Genomic DNA, 27,662 nt, shown 5'->3' on the forward strand with positions numbered 1-27,662 from the left:
GGGGTTTCACCATGTTGGCCAAGCTGGTTTTGAACTCCTTGAAATCAACCATTTCTCCAAGAAGCCTTCGTTCCATTGAGTGACAAAGGCTATTTAAAAACCAAGATCTGCTGAGCATGGTGGCTCACGCCTGTAATCCCAGCACTTTGGGAGGCTGAGGGGGGTGGATTAGAAGGTCAAGAGATTGAGACCATCCTGGCCAACATGGTGAAGCCCCATCTCTACTAAAAAGGCAAAAATTATCTGGGCATAGTGACACGTGCCTTAGTCCCAGGTAGTTGGGAGGCTGAGGTAGGAGAATCGCTTGAACCCGGGAGGTAGAGGTTGCAGTGAACCGAGATTGCACCACTGCATTCCAGCCTGGGTGATACAGTGAAACTCTGTCTCAAAAAAAAAAAAAACAAAAAAAACCCAAAGATCTGAGCACTACATGTGCTTATAACTGTAAACCTTTAAAACCACTCATTAGATACTTATTCTATAAGTGATCATTTTCACCAGGGCCATCACATGTTATACATGCCATTACATGCTCTTTCTCCTGTTTTCACATTCTTTTCAGCTCTGGGATGTGGAGCCACTGTGTATGTTTGCCTATTTAGGAAGCATTGCTTGTCCTGAAGTCTGTACTTTTGAAAAGACTTTAATTGCCCTTTCTTTGGGCAGTTCAAAGGTTACTGGATTTTATTTACCATCTTAATTGCTTGAGTTACTTTTATTCTGTTCTTTCATTTATATCTGTTAAATAAAGATGTAGACTGTACTTAATTGTCTTTTTCCTCTTGGCGATGGAGCAAGGCTAAAGGTGATTTTTGTTAATTTGTTACTCATTTGGGTTATCTGTTTATCTGGATTTGATTTGAGATGATGTTTAGTCTTGGTTTGTAGAGATCTGTACTGAACATTTCTGTGTTCTTTGCCTAAAATGTCCTTTCACAGGCTGACGTAGTGCTGCTATTTGGAGTGTGGGAATCCAGCTATAGGGAATTGGTTTTATGTGAGAGTCTGGCTAAGTTTTTATTTTCTTTTCTACTCAAAGAATATGTTTTATATTCCTGTCATTTGAAATTTGATTTTGCTTCTGACAATGAAAAATATTTAACAATGGTAATTCTCTTCATTCTTTAATGATTCTTTGATCCATCTGCCAGAATGTGAGCTGCATTCATTTTGTAGAAAATGTTTGACCTTTGGTACATAGATCTAATTCCTGATGTAGCTTCTTTAGAATATATTCCATGAAAATATATTTAAATTCTTAATTTGAAGACAAATTTTGTGATTTATTTTCATTTAGTCTGTGTGGTTTATAGTAGTTTTTTCCCCCCCTCCTTATTTGAATAAGTCTTCCAGTATTTAGGATAATTCTCTCTCTCTCTCTCTCTCTCTCTCTCTCTCTCTGTATGTGTGTGTGTGTGTGCTTGTGTATAAGTGTGTTTATGTGATTGTTGAGTTTAGGTAAGGTCACTTTTAGCAAGATGCATTGACATGGTCATCAGAGTCTTTGAAATTGTAGACTCCATTTGAATAATAGTTTTGAAGACTTTTTATTTTTTTTCTTTAAAAAACATAGTGTATGTTGTAGGCAAGATAGTATTTTAATACCTAGCTCCTGTCAATCTTCTGAAAACACTCATTTTGATGGTTTATGTGAAAAGCATCACAGGCATACATGGAATAGTTTAAAAGGCAAAAATATGCACCAGTCAGCTGAAAAGTGGTTATTAAATTCCTGCTATACTACTGTTTCCTGTGTCCCGGTGTTCCAGCTATTCAGATCAGACAGGACCTCTTTTTATCTGTATGGATGTTGATGTTCCAAGTAGGGAGAAATTGTGACTCCGCCTTTTGTATAGGCCTGAATTTGGGGAGTGCTTCTTCTGTGGGGCTGCAATCGTTCTGAATTGTTCCAGGACGGCTGTCTATAGGTGCATCCATGCTGCGTTCCCGTGGGAGAAGCCCCAGCTGTGTTTGCAGTGGGGTGCCCGGTGGGGAGCAAGACCCTTCACTATCAACAGAGGCTACCTGCCTGTTGGGGTAGAAGGTGCTATCTAGTTGAGGAAAATGAAACAGATGCATATGAAACAATTGCCAGACAAAACATACCTTTATATGTTAGTATTCCCAAGTTGGATATAGTAAAACAAAGTGGGAATTCTGTGATAAAGACATATATCAGTGTAAACTTTTTTCTTTTTTTGTTCAGTATGCTTTTGCTGCATCACAGGATACTGCTTATCAATTTACTTACCATTGGTGACTAGTGACATATGCTTCTTAGTATTATGTTTCAGAAGTTTTAGGTGCTGTATAATTAATCAGCCAGTTTTCCTGCCTCTCTGTGGTAGAGATTGAGGGGTTCATTTTCAAAGGGGTTATTGAGGTACTAAACTATATTAGTCACATTTTTGGTCTCAGAATAATATATGATTTTTTTTTTTTTTTTTGAGATTGGGAGTCTCACTCTGTCGCCCAGGCTGGAGTGTAGTGGCGTGATCTCAGCTCACTGCAACCTCTGCCTCCCAGGTTCAAGTGATTCTCCTGCCTCACTTTTCAAGTATCTAGGATTGGAGGTGCGTGCCCAGCTAATTTTGTGTATTTTTAGTAGACACGGGGGTTTCACCATGTTGGCCAGGTTGGTCTCAAACTCCTGACCTCAAGTAATCTGCCTGCCTCAGCCTCCCAAAGTGCTGGGATTACAGATGTGAGCCATTGCACCCGGCTAAGATTAAATTGTTGATACTCATATAAATACTTTGTAAAATATCACTCATAGTAATGAGTGTTTACAGTTCAATAATTACAGAAAGTAGCTATGTATCTTTGGGTAAGGCACTTAGTCTTTCAGAACCCCAATTTTCTCAGTAGTAATTAAACGAGGACAATAAAATTTACTTCGTATATTTCTTGTGAGACTTAAATGAGATGACACATACGGCCCTCCACACAGTTCCTAGAATACAGAAGTGCTCTGTACATGTTAGCTATTATTATTACAACCCTAAATTATTGCTATTTGTTGACCTTATGGAGTCTTTGGGTTATATATTAATTTAGATTGGCTAGCAGGTATACTGGGAGGTCTCTTGCTGTATTGAAATTTACATAAATCTTATTGGAATCCTGCTGAGGTTGGTTTTGGAATCTTGCATGTAGAAAAGTGACTGTCTTGTAGGTTGGAAATGCTGTATCAGTACCCTGAGGGAAAAGGATAAAGGAAATAAAGCAAAATGAGGTGCAACTGTGTGAATCTGCATTATTATACATATGACAGAAGGACAAACTACTAAATTGACAGTATGGTTATGCAAAACTTCTTTCAAAGTAATGGGAAGGTCTTTTACTATGTCAATAGAAAAAATTAAGTGAAATGCCGTAAGACTGTAAAACTTTGGATCATTTGCTGACCACATCTCATTTAGTTCTCGCAAGGGAATTGTCTGCAAAACAAAACAAAACAAAAACACAAAGACTAAAAACACTGGAGAACTGGCTATTGGTTTTGTTTCTGAATTTACTCTATAAAGTAGAAAGTGGCTAAGAAGAATCTTCAGAATAGAATACTAACTCTTCCTTTTCAGGTGAAGGGTATCCAGTGTGGGAAGCTGAAATGAGCATTAGTTCTAGTTTTGTTATTGCCTGGCTTCGTGACTTTGGCCAAGTCTCTTAACCTGTTTGATCTTCAATTTTTTTCATCTGTTAGGGAAGAATTTTTGCCCCAGACCCATTTAGCTCTAAAATTCCTTGGTGTACTTTTAGACATACAAAATGAAGTTTAAATATCATTTAAAAATTTATTGGCCGGGTGCAGTGGTTCATACTTGTAATCCCAGCACTTTGGGAGGCCTGGGGTCGGGGGTAGGTCACCTGAGGTCAGGAGTTCGAGACCAGCCTGACCAACATGGTAAAACTCTGTCTCTATTAAAAATACAAAAATCAGCCAGGCCTGGTAGTGGCAGACACCTATAACCCCAGCTACCTGGGAGGCTGAGGCAGGAGAATCGGTTGAACCTGATAGCTGGAGGTTGTAGTGAGCTGAAGTTGTGTCATTGCACTCCAGCCTGGGCGACAAAAGCAAAACTCTGTCTCAAAACAAACAAACAAACAATTTATTTATTCATTTTTTAAACATTTTATTGTGGAAAAATTTAAAGTTACCTAAAAGTAGAAAGAATAGTATATCTTTTTTTTTTTTTTGAGACAGAGTCTTGCTGGATTGCCCAGGCTGGAGTGCAATGGCGAGATCTCCACCCACTGTAACCTCTGCCTCCCGGGTTCAAGTGATTCTCCTGCCTCAGCCTCCTGAGTAGTTGGGACTACAGGCACCGCCACCACGCCTGGCTAATTTTTTTTTGTATTTTTATTAGAGACGAGGTTTCACCATGTTGGCCAGGCTGCTCTGGAACTCCTGACCTCAGTGATCCGCCCCCCTTGGCCTACCAAAGTGCTGGGATACAGGTGTGAGCCATGAGCCTGGCCTGTATAATAGATCTTAAGGTACACATTGCCCAGCCCAATAATGATAATTCATGGCCAATCTTACTATGTCTAGAATTCCACCTCTTCTCCCCTTGGTTTAAAAAAAGTTTTAACTAGTACTTTATTTTTATTCCGCCCTCTCCGCCACTGTTTTTTTTTTTTTTCTTTTGAGACAGGGTCTCCATTGGTTGCATAGGCTGCAGTGCGGTGGGGATGGTATCACAACTCACTGCAGCCTCCTTGACCTCTCAGGTTCAAGGGATCCCCTCACCTCAGCCTCCCCAGTGGCTAGGACTACATGTGTGTGCCACCACGTCTGGCTCATTAAAAAATTTTTTTGTAAAGATGGGGTCCTGGGCTCAAGAGATCCTCTTGCCTTGGCTTCCCAATATCAACTTTATTTTATCTACACATTTTTAATTGATATATAATAGTTGTACACTCTTCAAATATTTTTATTTATTTATTTATTTTTGAGATGGAGTTTTGCTCTGTTGCCCAGGCTGGAGTGCAGTGGTACAATCTCAGCTCACTGCAACCTCTGCCTCTTAGGTTCAAGCGATTCTCCAGCCTCAGCCTCCTGAGTAGCTGGGATTACAGGTGTGCACCACCACGCCCAGTTAATTTTTGTATTTTTAGTAGAGATGAGGTTTCACCATGTTGGTCAGGCTGGTCTTGAACTCATAACCTCGTGATCCCCCCGCCTTCGCCTCCCAAAGTGCTGGGATTATAGGCATTAGCCACTGTGCCTGGTGTCCTCCATTATTTTAAAGCAAATCTCAGACTTCATAATTTCATTTCTAAATATTTCAGGATATATCCAGGAGGAAAGGACTCTTTTTTAACACATAAACATCCAGGCCAGGTGCTGTGGCTCACATCTATAATCCCAGCACTTTTGGAGGCCAATGCCATTATCACACATAAGTAAAAAAAAAAGAATCCTTTATTTATTTACAGATGGAATTTCACTTTTGTTGCTCAGGCTGAAGTGCAGTGGTGCGATCTCTGCCCACTGCAATCTCTGCCTCCTGGGTTCAAGCAATTCTCTTGCCTCAGCATCCCAAATTACTGAGATTACAGGTGTGCGCCTCCACACCAGGCTAATTTTGTATTTTTAGTAGAGATGGGGTTTCGCATGTTGGTCAGGCTGTTTTTGAAGTCCTGACCTGAAATGATCCACTGGCCTCCACCTCCCAAAGTGCTGGGATTACAGGAGTGAGCCACCGGGCCGGCCTTTCTTTTTTCCTTTTTTATTTTTTTTAGTCATAATTCCTTAATATCATTAAATATACAGTTGTTTTTCAGATTTTTCCCAGTTCTCTTTTTTTTTTTCAGTTTGTAATTTGAATTGGGATCCAAATAAAGTAATCATAGCAATTGAGTTATGTATTTCTTAAGACTTTAAATTTATAGTTCCTTCTCAGTCTTTTTTCTTGCAATTTATTGTCTAAAAAACCAGTTAATTTGTCCTATTGTATTTTTTGATTTTGCTAAATTTCTATGATGTTAATTTTTTTGTTCTTTATAAAGTGATCTATAACTTGCTCAGATATTTTTTTTTTTGATCAAGAATACGTCATAGAAGGTGTTATATTTTACTAAGAGGCATATAATGGCTGCATATTACTTTATCTGTGATATTGACAGGCATTGATGATGATTTCCTAGACCTGTGAATTTATTAGGAATTACAAAATAGTGCTATTCTAGTTCTATCATTCCTTCTTCATATATTAGTTGGAAAACATCTGTAAGGGGACTCTTTCTCTCATCAGCTATTTGATTGCCCTGAGGTATAGGCAGGAGAGATGCATATTCCTTTTATTTACCAACTGTCAAAATAATTCCCCTAGGCTCTACCAGTGGTGGCTATTTTTTTTGGTAAATATCATTATGAAACCATGGTATTGAGCATGTTTGATGTGCTTCAATTTATTGCAATTATTATCCTTCTTGATGCTCACATTCTCAGACCAGCAAAGGCCTTTTTGGGTTGGCTGCTGCATCTTTTTGACATGACCAATAACCTTTGATAGCTTCCTTGATTCCTGGTATAACAAGGTATTCCAGCACCATTTTGTACACTTCCTGCCCCATTCTGGAATCAGCCATTTCTTCAAGGACTCTTAGTTCTTTTTAGTGGGAAGTCGTATTTACATACCACTGTCTGATAGTAGTAATCTCAGTGATACTGGGTTAGTCTTTGCTTCTAGGCCTTTTAATGGATGCATAAGAAAATAAATATTAAAAAACTAATATACACTGGGTGCAGTGGCTCACACCTGTAATCCCAGCACTTTGGGAGGCCAAGGTGGGCGGGTCATCTGAAGTAAGGAATTCAAGATCAGCCTGGCCAACGTGGTGAAACCCTGTCTCTACTAAAAATACCAAAATTAGCCAGGCATGGTATCATGCACCTGTAGTCCCAGATACTTGAGAGGCTGAGGCAGGAGGATCACTCGAACCCAGGAGACAGAGGTTGCAGTGAGCCTGGATCACCCCACTGCACTCCAGCCTGGGTGACAGAGCAAGACTCTATCTCAAAAAAAAAATACATCATGAGTTTATATTTCATCATTTTAATTCAGAAACATCCTACACTAGAAAATGAGTAGAGAAATAAACAGAATCCAGATATGTGTATGCATTTTGAAGAATTACATTATTACTATGAAACATTTTATTGCATTTTGTTCTCCTTTCAGGTAAACAATCTATTGTTGGAGTTTCTTTACTTGCTAGAATATTAATATTAACCTTCTAGCTAATAACAATGGTATTACTTTTAAATATACGCCTGTTTTTGAACTCATTACCAGGATACATTTCAGTCCTCTTTGAAAACAGCTTCTTTCTTGTCCTGAATAACCCATCATTGACCAGGTCTATATCTTAAAGAGTGCTAGGTTCGAGGCTGGGCATGGTGGTTCATGCCTGTAATCCCGGCACTTTGGGAGGCTGAGGCGGGCGGATCACGAGGTTAGGAATTTGAGACCAGCCTGGCCAACATGGTGAAAGCCTGTCTCTACTAAAAATACAGAAATTAGCTGGGCAAGGAGGGAGGCACCTGTAATTTCAGATACTTAGGAAGCTGAGGCAGGAGAATCGTTTGAACCCAGGAGGTGGAGGTTGCAGTGAGCTGAGATAGTGCCATTGCACTCCAGCCTGGGCAACAGGGCGAGACTCATCTCAAAAAAAAAAAAGAGTGCTAGGTTTGAGCTGTCCTGTTGTCCTTGAACTGACAAACAATGGCAATGGGGATCATAAGTGAAATGGCTTGTATAGAGGCCCAGAGGAATGAAAGAGTTTGCATATCTGAAGAACAGCTATTCTAAGGATGAGTTATTTGAAAGGGTGGCCAGAGATAAGATATAGGGAGTAGGTGGGGGCTAGGTCACAAACAATTCAGTATGTCATGCTAAGGAACTGTTATTTTATTTTATTTTTTCTTTTTTTTTTCACATTTATTTATTTTATTACATTTTAGGTTTTGGGGTACATGTGAAGAACATGCAGAATTGTTGCATAGAAACACACATGGCAGTGTGATTTGCTGCCTTCCTCCCCATCACCTACATCTGGCATTTCTCCCCTTGCTATCTCTCCCCAGCTTCCCACCCCCCACTCTCCCTCCCCTATTTCCCCCCAACTGACCCCAGTGTGTAGTGCTCCCCTCCCTGTGTCCATTTCCTAAGAATTTTAATATGGAAGTATCTTGATTAGAATTGCAAATTCAAAAGGCTTTTGTAGCCACATGAAGAATAAACTGAGATGGGGAAGCAGTAAGCAGGCTATTGCAGGACATGAGAAGCTGGATGGATTTGGGAGTTATTTGGCAGGTCAAATAATTAGGAATTAGTGATCAATTGGATATAGGCGGAAGTGAAAGAATAGAGTCCAGGATTGACCTTAGGTTTCCTTCAGTTTGAATTAGTGAATGTAGAATGTAGAAGGAGCAGTCTGGGTTGGTGGCATGTGAGTGTGGCTTAAGTGGGATAAGTTCTGCTTAGGGATTGTCAGCTTGCATTACCTTGGACTTTCTGGTAGAGATGTCCGTACATGCACAAATATATATAAACATAAGGACCCAGACTTGGGTTCAAATCCCAGCTCTGTTACTTCCTATCTGTGTGACCTTGGGTAGGTTAGTTAACCTTTTCATGTCTCGTTATAGTTGTAAAAATGGGATAATGGCACATAATTCATAAGGTTGTTGTGTGAATTAAACAATCTAATTGACAAAAGTCTAACAGAGTGTCTAATACACAATAACTTGATAAATGTTGTCATTGCTATTCTAGATATGGGGATGCCAGTATCTCGTTTAGAGCCACGGAAGGGATGAGATTCATTAGAGAGATGAGAATGAGAAGAGAGGGGACCAAATATGGACTGTTGGGGTATGTCAACAGTTGAACCTCAAAAACTCAGTTGCCAGGACTTCTCCATTCTGTCCTCTACCCTTAATAGGTTATTTCAGATATCACTGGAGGAAGTAGAGGTTTATTTCTGTCTTATAGCCAATTGTAATAAGTGTTGTTTTTATTCTCAGGCTTATATATTCACATTCATTCATTTATTCAACATGCTTTTGCTAAGTTACTGGTAGACGTTATTCTAGGTGCTAAAGATATTGCAGAGAACAGTCATCTCGGTCACAGGCCTCAGAATACCAACAATCTAGAGGAGAGAGAGGTAGCCATCAAAAAGATAAAAGTATTTGCTAGTGATAAGTACTTTAGAGAGAATGAAAATATGAAATGCTGGAGAATTCCTAGGCATTTATGTTAGATTGGGTGGTAGAGAAAGCTTCTCTGAGAAGGATATAGGACATGAGAGGCTGGATGGATTTGGGAGTTGACAGGTCGAATAATTAGGAAGATTGGTGGGAAGTGCAAAGGTAGTGCAAGGGCCCCTTGGTAGTGCAAAGGCCCCACCATGGGAATAAGCTGTGGAGAACACTAAAAAGACCAGTGGGACCCAAGATAGGGCACTGGGAGAACAGACAAGCTGAGGCCAAAGAGTAGGTGGTAACCAAGTCACATAGGGCCCTCTAAGCCAGGATAAAGAGTGGAGGTTTGTTTTAAGTGACTTGGAAAGTCTCCAGAGAGCTTTAGGCAGGGAAGTAGTACAGTTTTACATTTTCTATCTTTCTTTCTTTTTTGTTTTTGAGACAGTCTCACTCTGTCATCCAGGCTGGAGTACAGTGGCACTATCTTGGCTCACTGCAACCTCCCCAGGTTCAAGTGATTCTCCTGCCTCAGCCTCCTGAGTAGCTGGGATTACAGGCATGCACCACCACACCCAGCTAATTTTTGTATTTTTAGTAGAGTCAGTCTGGTCTTGAACTCCTGACCTCATGATCCTCCCACCTTAGCCTCCCAAAGTGCTGGGATTACAGGCATGAGCCATCATGCCCGGCCTTTTGATTTACCTTTTCAAAAGATCACTGTGTGGTCGAGCATGGTGGCTTATGCTTGTAATCCCAGTACTTTGGGAAGCTGAGGTGGGAGGATTGCTTGAGCCCAGGAGTTCAAGACTAGCCTGGGCAACAAAGCAACACCCTATCTCTACAAACAATTTAAAATTAGCTGGGTGTGGTGGTGCACTCCTGTGGTCACAGTTACTTGGGAGGCTGAGGCAGGAGGATTGCTTCAACCCAGGAATTTGAGGCTTCAGTGAGCCAAGATCACACCACTGCATGCCAGCCTGGGTAACAGAGCAAGACCCTGTCTCAGTCAATCAATCAGTCAGTCAGTCAGTCAATCAGTCAATCACAGTAATCACAAGAGTCAAGAATGAGGTAGGGACATTGATCACAATCAGTCAGTCAACCAGTCAGTCACAGTGATCACAAGTGTCAAGAATGAGGTAGGGTATTCATTTGACATACCTCAGGGCAGAAATAGGTGGCTAATGAAATAATCTAGATGAAAGATACTTTATTTTGTTCTCTCTTTTCCTTTTATTACCAAGTGAAAGTGTCATCCTGAGTCTCTTGCTTGGTTGGAAGCCTCACAGCTGTCCTTGAACAGATCCAGGTCTGGAGAATTGTTTGGATAATTTAGGTGCTCCAGGCCTGGAGCAGTGATGACCTAGTGAAGGTACTTAACCTGACTCATAACACAGGGCAGCAGGGGTTAATGAATGGGGTTCTAAGATATGAGCATGTGTTGAATTACTTTCTTCTGAGTAGAGTTCATAGCTTCTTAGCAGTTTGTCAAAGGGACCTGTGACCTCCAAAAGGGTATCCATTAACAGGCAGTGCGTTGAGCACTGATGGGAGGTGTCATAGGAATTACAGAAAACAAGAGCACCAATGGTAACTCCCGCTTTCTAAGGCAGAGGTTTGGGAGAGAGGGAAAACACAAAGTTAGACATAATTATGAAGAAAAATGGGGTAGGCTGGCCAGATCATATGGCAGTCAGGAAAAATATTAAGAGATAATAAATCTTTTCCCCTTAGCTTCCTCCCTGTACATTTTTACTTGGGTCTAGAAATTCACATGTTGCAGTCAGTGTCCTTAAATACCACAAGATGGCGAGGTTGCTCCTTAAAATGAATGTGACTTGCTAAGTGGTAAAGAGGGAGGGAGAAAGAGAAAGAAAATGTGTGTTAGGTGTTCCTCTCTGATTTTCCATAACTTCCCTGATTTTTCTTAGCTCTACTTAAATATAAAATAGAACTGACATGCATACATTTTTCCTTTTTAATTTAGATTTTGATCATAGTTGTTTTTGGAATTGTAAAGCTAAAAATAAAATTTAGAAGAACTATCTGGATCCCAGGCTTAACATTTTTTCTAGCTCTTTATTAAATTATTAATGAATAATTTTATTCTGTACATCGCCAACAGAGCAATCTTAGCATAATGTCCATTCTCTGCTTTATTCTGTTTATTTATTCTTGTAAATATTTGTTGATAGTACAGGTAGTCAGTATTTAAGTAGTTATGGTAAGTATAAGGTGAAAAGGTGGAATAAATCTTGACTCATTATAGAATATATACGTTTATTATTATTGTCAGCTTCTTCGCTATTATGAATAAGCATAAAGTTTCAACTACAAAATATTTCAATTTTTATGGTTTATTAAACAACATAATTTCAATACTTGAAATGTCTATTGTCATCATTTGACATACCTCAGGGCAGTTTTCTTTTTGTTATTCTCAACATTTTGTAGAAAAGTTAAGCTAATATAGTATTAATATATTGATTAATTCATCTTTAGTAACTATATATTTAGCTCTCAATGTAAAATTTGTTTTGCTTGTGTTATCTAATCAAATTAAATTCTCATAAGAAATCTACAAGATAAATGTGATTATTGCTTTGCTTCTTTACAGATGAAGACATTGAGTCTTAGGGAGATTGAATAAATGTGTTTTAATAGTTGTCAGAGCTATAATTTGAATCTAGATTTTTTTCAATCCCAAAACTCCTCTTTTTCACTATACTTTACTGGTCATAACAAGAGCAACCATTCCTTTTCTCTTTAATAGTAATACTAGAAGTTGTAATTTACAGTAATTAGGATATTCGTGTCTCTCCCTTTTTCTAAGCTGAACAGAAAGATAATTTTTCATGTAGGCCTTTATTTAGAAGAGTCCATTTAGAGCTGCACTGATGGTGAGGGACCTGGGTTTGTCCCGTTTGAGGGATTTAGGCTTCTCGCCAGAAGCACCTGATTTTCCAAACCTAGAGTGAACTGAAACTTAATTCCTTTTTGTGACTTCCTGCTAAGATAACAGGTGGTTCACGGTGCACAGGCCTTCCTGCTATTGGCAGCTTCTCTCTATTCCTGGAGAATTGTTTTATGCTGGAGACTACTTGTCGTTTGAAAACCATTGCTTTGAAGACTGGAATCCCGGGCCAGGGTGCCCTTTACAGCAGTATGCTGCCTGCCCTGGAACTCATTCTCTAAAGCTTGGTGGTAATTTATTTCTGTACAGAGAATGTTGACTTACAGTTTATTTCTCTTTATTTACTTCATATTCCATTTTTGTTTTTCTAAAGACTGAGAGGATAATAGTTAAGAATTTATAAGTTTTGTTATTGATATTGGGAGACAAAACTGGAATTTACCTGAATCAAGATGTTTGGATTTTTTCAATATGGTTTTATGTGGCTGGGCGCAGTAGCTCATGCCTGTAATCTCAGCACTTTGGGAGGCTGAGGCAGGTGGTTCCCTTGAGCTCAAAAGTTCAGCACCAGCCTGGGAAACATGGTGAAATCCCATCCCTACCTAAAACGCAAAAATTAGCTGGGCGTAGTGGTGCATGCCTGTAGTCCCAGCTACTCGGGAAGCTGAGATGGGAGAATTGCTGGAACACAGTCAATGAGGTCGCAGTGAGCCCCAACAGTGCCACTGTACTCCAGTCTGGGTGACAGAGTGAGACTCAGTTTCAAAAATAAATAAATAAAAATAAAATATGAATTGGAAAAAAGAATGATTTTGTTTTTTCTTCATGTAATAGTTCTAACTGAAAAATAGGCGTAGTGGAAATAAGATTGACCATGAATAATTATTGAAGCTGACTGATGGGCTTATTTTATATATGTGTGTGTGTGTATGTGTGTGTGTGTGTGTGTATATATATATATATATTTTGAGACGGAGTCTTGCTCTGTGACCAAGTTGGAGTGCAGTAGCGCGATCTTAGCTCACTGCAACCTTCGTCCCCCGGGTTGAAGCAATTCCCCTGCCTCAGCCTCCCGAGTAGCTGGGACTACAGGCGCGTGCCACCAGGCCCGGCTAATATTTTCTATTTTTAGTAGAGAAAGGGTTTCACCATGTTGATCAGGATGGTCTTGATCTCCTGACCTCATGATCTGCCCACCTCGGCCTCCCAAAGTGCTGGGATCGTATGCTTGTATCACTGTGCCCGACTGTGGGTTCATTATATATTCTATCTATTTTTATTTGACATTTTCTAAGTTAAAACATAAGCAGAGACATGTTTTAATACCTTTTTTTATCATCATGTTTACATAAAATATATTTTAATTCTTTTTTTGTTTTAGCAATTAATTCAAGAAAGATATTTTAATTCTTTAATATTGAGTGATAATTTTATCTGTGGAGTTTGTTTTACATACTCTTATTTGTAACAAAGATCATTTCTGGTGGCAGATGCATCTGGGTACGTTAATCGGTGATTATCAATCACTTCTATAGTTTCCTTTATTTACTTTTTATAGATTATTTGTTTTTTTAAAATTTTTACTGTTATTATTATTATTTTCTGAGACAAATCTCACTCTGTTGCCTAGGCTGGAGTGCAGTGGCACCATCTTGACTCACTGCAAGCTCCACCTCCCAGGCTCAAGTGATTCTCATGTCTTAGCCTCCTGAGTAGCTGGGACTACAGGTACATGCCACCACATCAGCTAATTTTTGTAATTTTAGTAGCGATGGGGTTTTATCATGTTGGCCAGGCTGGTCTTAGATTCCTGACCTCAAGTGATCTGGCCTCCTTGGCCTCCTAAAATTCTGGAATTATAGGCATGAGCTGCCACATCCAGCCAAAACATTATTTTTATATAAAATATTTTTATATTCATTCCTTCCTTCAATAAAGATTATTGAACACTTTTCTAGAGGCTGAGGATACAGCAGTGAACCAAACAGAAAAACATTCTGGAGTGTACACTTTAGTAGGGAGGAGACAAAATAAATCTAACAAATAACTGTTTTACATTTCTGTTATGATAAGCACTGTGGCAACATATATAATGAGGGTGCTCTTTTGTAAAAGGTTGAGGGAGAGTCTTCCAGGTGGCTGGAGATACAAGGCTCGCAGGCAACTCTTTCATACCCTAGTGGCACATGGCTAATATTCCTAAAGCAGCACATGCAAGGAATATCATCAGATAGCTCATGCGTATGGAAAGCTCTTCATTGGGCTACTCTGCTTTTTGGAGACAGATTCATGTAGCTTCTGATACAGCCTTTATTTATTTTTATTTTTTTGAGACAGAGTCTTGCTCTGTTGCCTAGGCTAAAGTGCAGTGATGCAATCTTGGCTCAATGCAACCTCTCCCTCTGGGATTCAAGTGATTCTCCTTCCTCAGCCTCCCCAGTTGCTGGGATTACAGGTACCCACCACCATGGCCAGCTAATTTTTGTGTTTTTAGTAGAGATAGGGTTTCACTATGTTGGCCAAGCTGGTCTCAAACTCCTGACCTCAGGTGATCCTCCCATCTTGGCCCCCGAAAGTCCTGGGATTACAGGTGTGAGCCACTGTGCCTGACCTGATACAGTCTTTATAATGTAACAGTAAGCACCAGGACTGAGGGGAGCAGTAAGAAAATCTTTCTTGTGTTCTGTTGATTCTTGCTGATTGCAAAAAAAAAAAAAAAAAAAAAAAAAGAAAGAAAAGGAAAAGAAAGAAAAAAATGTGATACCTGTGATACCTTCTCTACCTTCTCTTTGTAATCTTAAAAATCACTTAGTTGATGTAATTGTTTTATTTAGTCCGAATTTTAAATTGCACCCAGCCTCTGATTTTCTTTAAGAGTAGCCAGGGTAGGCCGCTCATGCCTGTAATCTCAGCACTTTGGGAGGCCAAGGTGGGCAGATCACAAGGTCAGGGGCTCGAGACCAGGCTGGCCAACATGGTGAAACCCTGTCTTTACTAATAATACAAAAATTAGCCAGATGTGGTGGCATGTGCCTGTAGTCCCAGCTACTTGGAAGTCTGAGGCAGAAGAATCGCTTGAAACTGAGAGGCAGAGGTTGCAGGGAGCCAAGATCTTGCCACTGCACTCCAGCCTGGGCAACAGAGTGAGACTCCATCTCAAACAAGCAAATAGAATAGCCAGGGTAGAGCACTGTAATGAATTCTTACTGCTTCTTCAAGGAATAGTATATATCTAATAGTCTCAAAATGCTGCAGGATTTCTGGATAGAAATGGTTTTAACACACTATATTTATTGTACAATGATTTTAGCACACCCTGTGTAGTGCTGAATATATTTATTCTTGTTGTTTTAGGGTATGGTCAGACAGGTCCAATTTCTCAGCGAGCTGGTTATGACACTGTTGCCTCTGCTGTTTCTGGTCTGATGCACATCACGGGGCCCGAGGTAGGTATCCTTCTTTAGAATATTCATAATTTCTTCCCTTACATATTCCAAAGGGATTTTACTTTGCACTAGCCCGTAGGATTAAACGAGTTATTGGGTTGGGGCAAAAGTAGTTGCTGTTTTTGCCATTGAAAGGAATAGCTATAGAAGGAAACCAGGGAAAGAGAATGATTTATGAAAGTAAAATGGGAAGGGTTCATTACAAATGTATTAGAGGCTAAATGTCAATTTGGCCACATGGAAAAGAACAGTGTTTTTAGCAAGAAGCCATAGATTAGTTGGTGAACACATTTTCTACATTTATTATGTTATTCAAGCTTAATATAGGCAACTTTGTGTGATTTAGGAATATTCCTTCTTTGAAATAAAACAGTTAACTAGACTAGACCAGACCACAGATGTCCATTTCTACTAGAGTGCCTTCATTTGGCATGTATACATAGCAGAGGGTTTCTTAAATTTGTTGCTTAAAGCCTCAGGTTTAAATGTATCTGATTTGTCAGTGTGCATTAGATTCTGACAATGAAATAATTAATTTGATTTTATAATAATTCCTCTCCACTGATAGTGGGTTGGGAAGTTTCTAACAAGTGTTTAGATGGCCAAAACGTAGTTGGTTTGATTAAAAGAAAGACTCCTGGGGAAAGCAATATGAATGACATTAAACAAAGTGGAAAAAAAGTGTGAAAGACTAATAAATAAAAATGCTTAAAGACATCTATTTCAAAACTAGCAGGATTCATGGCCTTACAAAACTTGTTTTAGTAGGTATTCATTCCCTAAATCACTTCCTCTAGTTAATTCTTCAGGAAATATTGCTTGCTGTAGTGTTGAAATAGACTGAGGCAGAGTGACCTCAAGTCTTTTGCAGTTTTCCTTTTGTTTACTTAATTTTACTAATTAATGAATTGTTTCCCTTTGTCTCTAATTCCTGATTATGAGATTTACTTTTTATTAATTTCAAAGAGCTGTTGAGGTTTTAATTTCTTGAAATATAAAGTTATTGTACTTTCATATTTGTTTCATTTTCACACATTTAGGAAAACTGTGAGTGGCCTTTGCTTTTGTTTTGTTTATTTTATTATTATTATTTTTTCGATACAGAGTCTTACTCTATTGCCCAGACTGGAGTGCAGTGGCATCATCTCGGCTCACTGCAACCTCCATCTTCTGGGCTCAAGTGCTTCTTCTGCCTCAACCTCCCAAGTAGCTGGGATTATAGGCATGTACCACCACCCTTGGCTCATTTTGTATATTTAGTAGAGATAGAGTTTTACCATGTTGCCCAGGCTGGTCTTGAACTCCTGACCTCAGGTGATCCACCCACCTCATCCTTCTGAAGTGCTGGGATTACAAGCGTGAGACACGGCACCTGGCCTTGTTTTGTTTTTTTGAGACAGGGTCTCAGTCAAGGCTGGAGTGCAGCCTTAATGGCACACTGCAGCCTCCTGGGCTCAATAGATTCTCCAACCTCAGCCTCCCACATAGCTTGGACTACGGGTACGTGGCACCACACCTGACTAATTTTTAAATTTTTTGCAGAGATGCTGTTCTATTATGTTGCCCAGTCTGGTCTTGAACTCCTGGGCCCAAGCCATCTTGGCCTCCCAAAGTGCTGGGATTACAGGCGTGAGCCACTGTGCCCTGCTGGCCTTTCCTTAAAATATTCAAGAGCACCAGTTTTCTTTTCATCTATCGAGAGAATAGAGCATGAACATTTCTCTCATTGCTGAATTCCACAGAGTCTCATATGGCCAAGACATTCTTTATTGTGAATGCTTTTATTTAAGGGTGTTGAACTCAATTAGGAATATGTGAAAAGATCTGGTATTTAAACGTTTGTATATTCAAATGATAAAATGAATTAAATGAAAAACTGCTGAGATGGGTGATTACTGTAATTCCTTTAGTACATTGTACTGTGACCTAACAGGGATAACCACACAGGATAGCTCAACCTTATAATTTCCCAGTCAATAACAGCTTTTATCTCTTGTATTACCCTACTTGGGCGATTTTTGTTCTAGGTGAGCAAATAACATTTATTGAGTGCTTGGTATGTGCCAAACATTGCTTTATATACTTTCCATGTATTATATTAAGTAAACTTAACTCTCATACTGTATTTCTTTCACATGGACACATCTTTCACTCCTCAATTCAGTTAATCATCCACCTAGTAAGTAGTTACTGCATCTGTTTCCTACTGTATGATGGGAATGGTGGTAGGTGCTGGAGATTCAGCAGGCAACAGGACAGGCACAAGTCCTTACCTTCCTATAGCTATTAAGTGGGGAAAACAAACATTAACAGAAAATATTTATTACATGCAAATAAAAAGAACTCTGAAGAAGTGTACAGGGTGCTATGAACATATATAACAGTGTGCCTCGGGCCATTATTATGCTTCTAAAGAGCTCCACAAAGTGTGGTTTGGCAGCCAAGCGATTGAAAAGAATCAGTCCATGCTGGGAGTCCCGCTTAAGAAAGTTGTTTTCCCTTGTCTTATCAGCAACATATTAATAATTTCCTAAGCCTCTCAGTGGAGATTGTATAGGCAAGATCAATTCTAAAAGCCTTGGCTAATATTTTTAATCAGCCAATGCACATGCACTATTGCTAATTGTGTATATCCATTGTGTATGAACTTTTCTCTAACTGCACAGCCGTGTGCCTGTGCTGTAGCATAGCTCCACGTTGTCAGATGACTGATTGGAACCCAGGCTTCTCTCACATTAGGAGGCTTCTCCACATCACCCTACACAGTGGAGCCCAACTTCATCAGGGCTGTTGGTCAGGGAAGGCATCTCTATAGTTAGAGTGGGATCCTGTTAACCATTAGCTAATTAGCATTAGAGAGTAATGCATGGTATTGCATGTCATCTAGATGCTGGAGAGTCTTGTAGTTTTGAAGAGCCCAAAGAAGGGCAGTGTCACTAAATTATTGTGAATTAATAAAGAAGTGGGGCCAAATGTGGTTGGGAAGGTAAGGAACAGTGGCCAAGCTTACTGCTTGTGGATTTAATACATTATTATATACAAATTTATTAAATACATTATTTAATACATTATTATATACAAATTTATTAAATACATTATTTAATACATTATTATATACAAATATATTTTTAGTGATAATCTTATGTGTTTCTGCCTGTAAATCAAATGATATTCCAAAGATATAGACTAGTATTACAATGAAAAAACTCAAAATGCATGTTTTTTTGCCCTATAATGTAATAATAATATAATTTTTATACAAAAGGGGGCATATCTAAATGTATAGTATAAGGGCTGGGCACCGTGGCTCACGCCTGTTATCCCAGCACTTTGGGAGGCCGAGGCAGGCAGATCACTTGAGGTCAGGAGTTCAGGATCAGCCTGGCCAACATGGTGAAATCCCGTCTCGACTAAAAATACAAAATTAGCCAGGCATTGTGGCACATGCTTGTAATCCCAGCTACTTAGGAGGCTGAGGCAAGAGAATTGCTTGAACCTGGGAGGCAGAGGTTGCAGTGACCCAAGATTGTGCCACTGCACTCTAGCCTGGGTGTCTAAGAGAGAGACTCTGTTTCCAAAAAAAAGAAAAAAATTATAGGGAAAATTTTATGAAAGCAGTCTTTATCATGTGGTTTAAGGTAAACTAATTACTGTTAACTTTTACTAAATCTAAAATTCAGCCTTTTAAGCATGCTATGGTGTTGTCAGATTAGATTATATTTGATTATGGACAAAAGGAGAATATGTTTTGAATATCTACACTATGCCAGATAGATGATAGACATTTTACATATATTATTAGTTCTTTTGATCTTTACATTGATACTTCCAGGTGCGTATTGATGAACTCCCTTTTTCTTTCTTTTTTTTTTGAGACAGAGTCTCATTCTTTTCGTGCAGGCTGGAGTGCAGTGGCACAATCTCAGCTCATTGCAACATTCACCTCCTGGGTTCAAGTGGTTCTCCTGCCTTAGCTTCCCCAGTAGCTGGGATTATAGGCACATGCCACCATGCCTTGCTAATTTTTTTTTTTTTTTTTTTTTTTTTATTTTCAGTAGAGATAGGGTTTCACCATGTTGGATGGTCTCTAATTCCTGACCTCAAGCAATCCACTCACCTCGGCCTCCCAGAGTGCTGGGATTACAGGCGTGAGCCACCGAGCCTGCCCTTGTATTGATAAATTCTATAACTGAAGCTTAGAGACTTATATAACTTGATATGAGAGTGAGAAGTGGTAAAGCCAAACTTTGAACCCAGGTTTGCTTTACTTCTATAGCTTGTACTCTTTTCACTCTCCATGATACTTGCAGAGTGATCCTGATGTCTGTTGTGTTTGCATCTTGCTTCTGCAAGATGCTTGATATATGTTACAGTGTGTAAATAGACCATTTGGAAGAGTGGGAGAGCACTCAAATAAAGAATTTGGGGTTCTGGCTCTAATTTACTGCTGTCTGTTCAATGACTGCCTAAAATGGGCCTTGGTAAGATATAAGCCTCATAGGAAAGACCATGGTTTTTTATTTGGTCACTACTTTATGCATAGAACAGAGTCTTACTAAATAATAAATATATATTGAATAATTGAATGTCTTATACTATATTATGTGATTTTTTTTTTTTGAGGTAAGGTCTCATTCTGTTGCTCAGGCTGGAGTGCAGTTGTGTAATCACGGCTCATGGCAGCCTCAACCTCCCCACTCAGCCTCCTGAGTAGCTGGGACCAAAGGCATGTGCCACCATGTCTGGATCTATCTATCTCTTTATCTCTCTATATCTATCTATCTATCTATCTATCAATCAATCAATCAATCAATCATCTCTCTGTCATCTGTTTATCATCATTTTTTACATGCATATAGAATATGAAGAGATTGGGAATGAAATCAATTAGTATGAAAGATTCTGAAAAGTAAATGACCCAGACATATGAGATATGTGTTCTGAGTAACAATTCAACCATAAATCTTGGCACACTTGAATATCAAGAATAAGTATACTGAGCAATCAATGAACAAAGATGTATTGACCATATGTGTAGTGTTGTATTAGGTTCCATAATAAGTTACTCTGTAAGGAATGATTTCCTTCCCTAGATTAGATGTGTATGCTTGGAAAAATTAGAAAATAAAAAGAACAGAAAAGTGAATAAAATTAAGTGATATGTTATGTTGCAGTTAATACATCAAATTAGAAAATAAAGCACCTTTAATTTTTTCTTGAGGGTTAATAACCTTGGAAAACTCATGAGTAGTATGACCCTAGAGGCTTGGGCATGGAAGTGTGTGTTTGTGTGTGTATATGTCTATATATGCGATGTTGACAATGAAGGCAGTTCTTTGCAAGTAGCTGAGAGTGGCAGATGTATGACAGCAAGTTAATATGATGGCAGTTGTTAAATGTTTCTATGAGAATTCCATGATGGGGATAGCCTCTTATTCAACTCTGTGTCCTAGTTCCCAGTATAACAAATGCTTTTCACAATTTTTTTTTTGAGACAAAGACTTGCTCTGTTGCCAGGTTCAAGCGATTCTCCTGCTTCAGCCTCCCGAGTATAGGCACATGCCACCACGCCTGGCTAATTTTTGTATTTTTAGCAGAGACGGGATTTCACCATGTTGGCAGGGCTGGTCTCGATCTCTTGACCTCGTGATCCTCCCCACTTTGGGCTCCCAAAGTGCTGGGATTACAGGCATGAGCCACTGTGCCCAGGCTGCTCTTCATAATTTTGAAAAACTTAATAACATCTTTGGAATCTATTTATGGCTTACACTGAATCTGTTGGAGAGAAATTTTTATTACAATTTGACGATGTAAAGTATAGGGTGAGTGCGGTGACTCATACCTGTAATCCTAGCACTTTGGGTGGCCAAGGTGAATGGAGTTTGAGACCCGGTTAATTTTTGAAACCACATCTCGACTAAAAATACAAAAATTAGCCGGGTGTGGTGGCAGGTGCCTGTAATCCCAGTTACTCTGGAGGCTGAGGCAAGAGAATCACTTGAACGAGGGAGGCGGAGGTTGCTGTGAGCCCAGATTGTGCCACTACACTGCAGCCTGAGTGAGAGAGTGAGACTATATCTCAGAAAACCAAACCAAACCAAAACAAAACAAAACAAAAAACAAAAGCAAGCAAGCAAACAAACAAAACAAAACAAAAAAATATATATATATGTAAAGTATAAATGTAGTTCAGGGTGGGACTTTAAGGAAGTGGTGGAACTTGAGTCGCACGGTGCCTGGAAAGAAAGATAGAATGTGGATGGATTGAGACATTCCCAGTGGAGATTACAGGGTGGGAAACAAATACAGAGAAGCAGGCAGTATTCAGGCAGATTTAGGGAAAATAATAGGCTAGTTACAGAGGCACTGAGAGTTAAGGTTTCAGAATATTAGGGGAAAGTTGCTTTAGGCCATACTTTGGCATGTCTTCAAGGTCAAGTAAAGAAGTTGGGTGGTTGTTTGCTCAAAGTGAAGTTCAGAAGATGTTTCAGAAGGGGAGTGACATAATGAAAGCTGTGCTTCATAAGATTAGTTTGGCCCAAGTGTGCAGGATGGATTAAATCAAGTTTATAAGCATTGCTTCTTAGATATTTATCTCCTCCTTTAAAAACTAAGAAAACACAAAATTACACAAAGAGCAATTGCTCTTACATTGCTGTCAAAAGGCACTGTATTATGCTTAGTTTATGTTTTATTTATTTTTTGAAGAGGCAATACATTTACATAATACTAAATCCATAAGATACATAAGTAGGCAGGCTGTGTAATTGATCATACAAACCAGGACACTTTTGAGACAGAGAGCAGGAAGGTCCTTTATATGATAACATTGGGACATAAACTAGGTCTTTTTCCTTGATTGTCTAGCAGTCTACAATATAAATCCCCTTTCCTCTGTGCCCATCCCATCTTCTTCTCTTCCTCAGATGAAATCCATGTTACCAGTTCTTTTTTGTATCTTTTCAGAGATATTCTATTAAAAACCAAACAAAATAGTCTTCCTTTTTAAACTTTCTTTTCTTTTCTTGAGACAGAATCTCACTTTGTCACCCAGGCTTGAGTGCACTGGTATGATCTCGGCTTACTGCAACCTCTGCCTCCAGGGTTCAGGCAATTCTCCTGCTTCAGCCTCCCAAGTAGCTGGGATTACAGGTGCCTGCCATCATGTCCAGCTATATATATATATATTTTGTATTTTTAGTAGAGATGGGGGTTTCACCATGTTGGCCGGGCTGGTTTTGAACTCTTGACCTCAGGTGATCTGCCCACCTTGGCTTCCCAAAGTGCTGGGATTACAAGTGTGAGCCACTGCACCTGGCCATAAACTTAAAAAAAAATTTTTTTTTTAATAGGTACATTGTAGATACATATTTATCAAGTACATAAGATTTTTCGATAGAGGCATACAGTATAAAATAATCATATCAGGGCTGGGCATGGTGGCTCACGCCTGTAATCACAGCACTTTGGGAGGCTGAGGTGGGCGGATCCCCTGAGGTCAGGAGTTTGAGACCAGACTGACCAACATGGAGAAACCCCATCTCTACTAAAAATACAAAATTAGCTGGGTGTGGTGGCACATGCCAGTAATCCCAGCTACTTGGGAGGCTGAGGCAGGGGAATTGTTTGAACCCGGGAGGCAGAGGTTGGGGTGAGCCGACATCATGCCATTGCACTCCAGCCTGGTCAACGAGAGCGAAACTCTGTCTCAGAAACAAAGAAACAAACAAAACCCAAAAAATGACAATAACAACAACAAAAACCCAATAATCATATCAGGATAAATGGGGCATCCATCCCCTCAAGCATTTATCATTTCTTTGCCTTACAGACATTACAGCTCTGTCACCCATGCTGGAGTGCAGTGGTGCGATCACAGCTCCCTGCAGTCTGGGCTCAATTGATCCTCCCATGTCAGCCTCCTGAATAGCTGGAACTACAAGCACATGCCATCATGCTCAGCTAATTTTTGTAGTTTTTGTAGAGATGGAGTCTCTCCAGGATGCCCAGGCTTGGTTCAATTTTTTTTTTTTTTTTTTTTTACAAATGTATACACCTGAATAGACTCTATGCAGTTCAAGCTACAGCATATTTCTATCACTCTGGAAAGTTTCTTTTTCTATTGCCAAATACTACTTCCTCCAGAGGTAACCACTATTTTGACTTCTAATACTATATGCTATCTTAACTTCTTCTGTAAGTAGAACCATATAGTATGTTCTTTTTTTTTTTTTGAGATGGAGTCTTGCTCTGTCATCCAGGCTGCAGTGCAGCGGTGCAATCTCAGCTCGCTGTAGTCTCCCAGGTTCAAATGATTTTCCTGCCGCAGCCTTCTGAGAAGCTGGGATTACAGGTGCTTGCCGTGACACCTGGCTAGTTTTTGTATTTTTGGTAGAGACCGGATTTCACCATGTCGACTAGGGGTGATCTGGAACTCCTGGGCTCAAGTGATCTGCCTGCCTCAGCCTCCCAAAGTTCTGGCATTATAGGTGTGAGCCACCTTGCCTGGCCTAGTATATTCTGATTTATGCCTGACTTCTTTTGCTTAATTGAAGGTTTTTTTTTTTTTTTCTTTCTGAGACGCCTCCCAGGTTCAAGCAATTCTCCTGCCTTCATCTCCTCAGTAGCAGGGATCACAGGCACCCACCACCATGCCTGGCTAATTTTTTTGTATTTTTAGCAGAGATGGGGTTTCACCATGTTGGCCAGGCTGGTCTTGAACTCCTCATCTCAAGTGATCTGCCTGCCTTGACCTCCCAAAGTTTGGGATTACAGGTGTGAGCCACTGTTCCCAGCCAGTCTTTTAAATTTTAGCCATTTTGGTGGGTATGTAGTAGCATCTCATTGTGATTTGAATTTGCATTTCCCTGATAAGATGTGTTTTTTTTAATGCTTAGTAGTTATTTAGGTATCTATGTGAACTATATGTTCTAGTCTTTTCCACTGTTTTTATTGGAGTGTTAGTCTTTCCTCAATCATTTAACAGATGTCTTTGTGTATTCTAGATATAAGCATTTGTGAGATGTATACATTGCTGATATTTTCTCCGAGTCTGTGGCTTGCCATTATATTATCAAAATGCTACCTTTTGACAAGTAGTTTTATTTAAGTCAAATTAGTTAATTTATCTTATGGTTAGTGTCTTTTATGTCCTCTTTAAGGCATCTTTGCTTACCCTTAGTTTTGAAGATTTTCTTTCAGAAGGTTTATAATTTTGATTTTTTTTTTTTTTTTTGAGATGGAGTTTTGCTGTTATTGACCAGGCTGGAGTGCAATGGTGCAATCTTGGCTTACTGTAACCTCCACCACTGGGGTTCAAGCTATTTTCCTGCCTCAGCCTCCCAAGTAGCTGGGATTACAGGCATGTGCCACCACCCAGCTAATTTTGTATTTTTAGTAGAGATGGGGTTTCTTCATGTTGGTTAGGCTGATCTCGAACTCCTGACCTCAGGTGATCCACCCACCTTGGCCTCCCAAAATGCTGTGATTACAGGCATGAGCCATCGCACCTGGCCCCACATGTAAAATTATATCTGTAGGAAAAATCCCTAGAAAGAGGCTGTGGTGTCAATGGATTAGTTCATTTGTATTTTTGATAGGTATTGATATTTTATAAGATTGAACCAATTTCTATTCTTATCAGCAAAGTCTGAGAATAAAACCCTTTTTAAAATTAGAAATATTTATGCAAATAAACAAGTAGAGATGTGGCCCTTTCCAACACACACACACACACACACACACACACACACACACTCTCTCTCTCTCTCTCTCTCTCTCTCTCTCTCTTTCTCTCTCTCTCTCTCTCTCAACTGTATTTGCTATGGATTAAAATATATGTTCCTGGGCTGGACTTGGTGGCTTGTGCCTGTAATCCTAGTACTTTTGGTGGTCAAGGCAGGAGGATTGCTTGAGCCCAGCAGTTTGAGACCAGTCTTGCCAATGTAGGGAGACCCTGTCTCTAGTAAAAAATTCAAAAACTTAGCCAGGTGTTATGGCATGAACCTGCAGTCCCGGCTACTCAGGAAGCTGAGGTGGGAGGATTACTTGAGCCCAGGAGATTGAGGCTGCAGGGGGCCCTGATCTTGCCACTGCACTCCAGCCTGAACAATTGAGTGAGACCTTGTCTCAAAAAAAAACACCAAAAAACTATATATATATATAAAATATGTAAGATATGTAACATAATCTATAGAATATATTATATACAAATATTACATATATTATAGTATAAAATATATATTATATAGTTTATATTGTATTTTTAAATATTTATATTATATATAATTATATAAAACTATGTAATATATTCCACAAGAAATATCATGAATTTCTACATCTCTAGTGCCTAGGAAAGAACTTCACACTGAATGAATATTATAGGAATTACAGGTTCTTATGCATATAAAATATATTTCTCATTTTATGACTTAGAACAATATAGTTCATTGATTTTGATCTTAACCATTATAAATATTAGTTCACTAATGAAAGAAGTTAAATAGTCTAGGTTAACTAATAAAGTTTTCCGTAATTCGTGTACCTTTCTACAATGACACTGCTTAAACATATATGACCACTGATTACAGCCAGAGTTAGTCAGAGTTAATGGTGGAATAACCTAACTGCTCATTTATACTTTATTTTAATTGACTTTTTTTTTTTGAAACAGAGTCTCACTCAGTCACCCAGGCTGGAGTGCAGTGGCGCAATCTTGGCTCACTGCAACCTCTGCCACCCGGGTTCATGAGATTTTCCTGCTCAACCTCCCGAGTAGCTGGGACTACAGGTGTGCACCACCATGCTGGGATAATGTTTGTATTTTTAGTAGACACAGGATTTCACTGTGTTGGCCAGGCTGGTCTCGAACTCCTGACCTCAGGTGATCAGCCTGCATCCCAAAATGCTGAGATTATAGGTGTGAGCCACCGAACCTGGCTTAATTGACTTTTAAAAGTAATTATTCTTGGGTCAGGCACAGTGGCTTATGCCTGTAATCCTGGTACTTTGGAAGGGTGAGGCCGGAGGATCGCTTGAGCTCAGGAGTTTGAGACCAGCCTGGGCAACATGGCAAAACACCATGACTACAAAAAATGCAAACAAATAATTAGTAGGGTGTGGAAGTACCCGCCTGTAGTCCCAGCTACTCTGGAGGCTAAGGTGGGAGGATTGCTTGATTGAGCCCAGGAAACAGAGGCGGCAGTGGACTGAGCTAGTGCTACTGTCCTCTGGCCTGGGCAACAGAGTGAGATCTTGTCTTTTTTTTTTTAAGTAATTATTCTTATATATAATACATATTTATTATAAAACTGAAACATTGTCAAAAATAATGGAGAAGAAAATCATAAATTATCCTAATCTCATCAGTCAGAAGTTCCTAGTGTTAATAGTTGGTAAGCATCAATCTGTATGTCTGTATATGCTTATACGTTGGCATATTCATAGCATGTGATAAACAGAAATTATTTTATAAAGATGAGATCATAATATTCTTGCTAATTTAAAGTAAATAAGTATGCGATTTAATTGAATTTAACTGAGGAACAATTAATTGAAGTGAAATAGAGAGTATTGCTCCAATTTGGCTAAATGTTTCTTCTTTACAAAAGTAATCATTACTAAAAGATCATATGGAAGTTGAGAGGAGATTATGAAAACGCTTAAGACGCTGGAGTCATTTCATGCTTTTAACTACTACCTACATGTTCCATCCTGTGTTGATTTTGTGCTCTGAGAAATGATTAGCATTCAAACATTTGTTCCTTCCATCTTCCCTCTCTTCACTTTCCAATTGCTGCTGATTAAGTGCTTGTACTTAGTCAAAGTTAACTTCCCCTTTATACTTAGATACTTTTACTTAGTAAGTGCTGTCAAGTACTTTTACTCACTTAGCATAACCTAACTCTAGTCAAGTTCCTTTAAATTCTATACTGCAACAGTGTTTCCTTAGCAGTTGCCTGAGGTAATGCATAGAAGTGGGATGATGTTGAAGAGAAGGCACCATAGCAGGCCAAGCCTTGCCAGGCTGAGTGCTGTCTTTACAGGGCTTGGGTGTCAGCACTCTTCCCAAGTCCCCAGTCGATTCCTT

At 39.3% G+C, this 27,662-nt stretch overlaps 1 protein-coding gene and 1 long non-coding RNA gene across 2 annotated transcripts in view; both read left to right on the top strand.

Annotated features, from left to right (window-relative positions):
* SUGCT (succinyl-CoA:glutarate-CoA transferase) overlaps nucleotides 1–27,662 on the top strand; it is a 681,636-nt gene that overhangs the window by 48,329 nt on the left and 605,645 nt on the right. Inside the window, exon 5 of the mRNA XM_017506146.1 lies at nucleotides 15,483–15,574. Coding sequence (XP_017361635.1) covers nucleotides 15,483–15,574 — 92 coding nt within the window. The remainder of the gene's footprint in view (nucleotides 1–15,482; nucleotides 15,575–27,662) is intronic.
* LOC108287626 lies at nucleotides 294–12,905 on the top strand. Its single transcript, XR_001818416.2, has 2 exons — nucleotides 294–323; nucleotides 12,829–12,905. It is a non-coding gene; the product is annotated as an uncharacterized LOC108287626 (long non-coding RNA).

The sequence above is a fragment of the Cebus imitator genome, unplaced genomic scaffold (assembly GCF_001604975.1).
Source record: "Cebus imitator isolate Cc_AM_T3 unplaced genomic scaffold, Cebus_imitator-1.0 Scaffold349, whole genome shotgun sequence".
NCBI lineage: Eukaryota > Metazoa > Chordata > Mammalia > Primates > Cebidae > Cebus > Cebus imitator.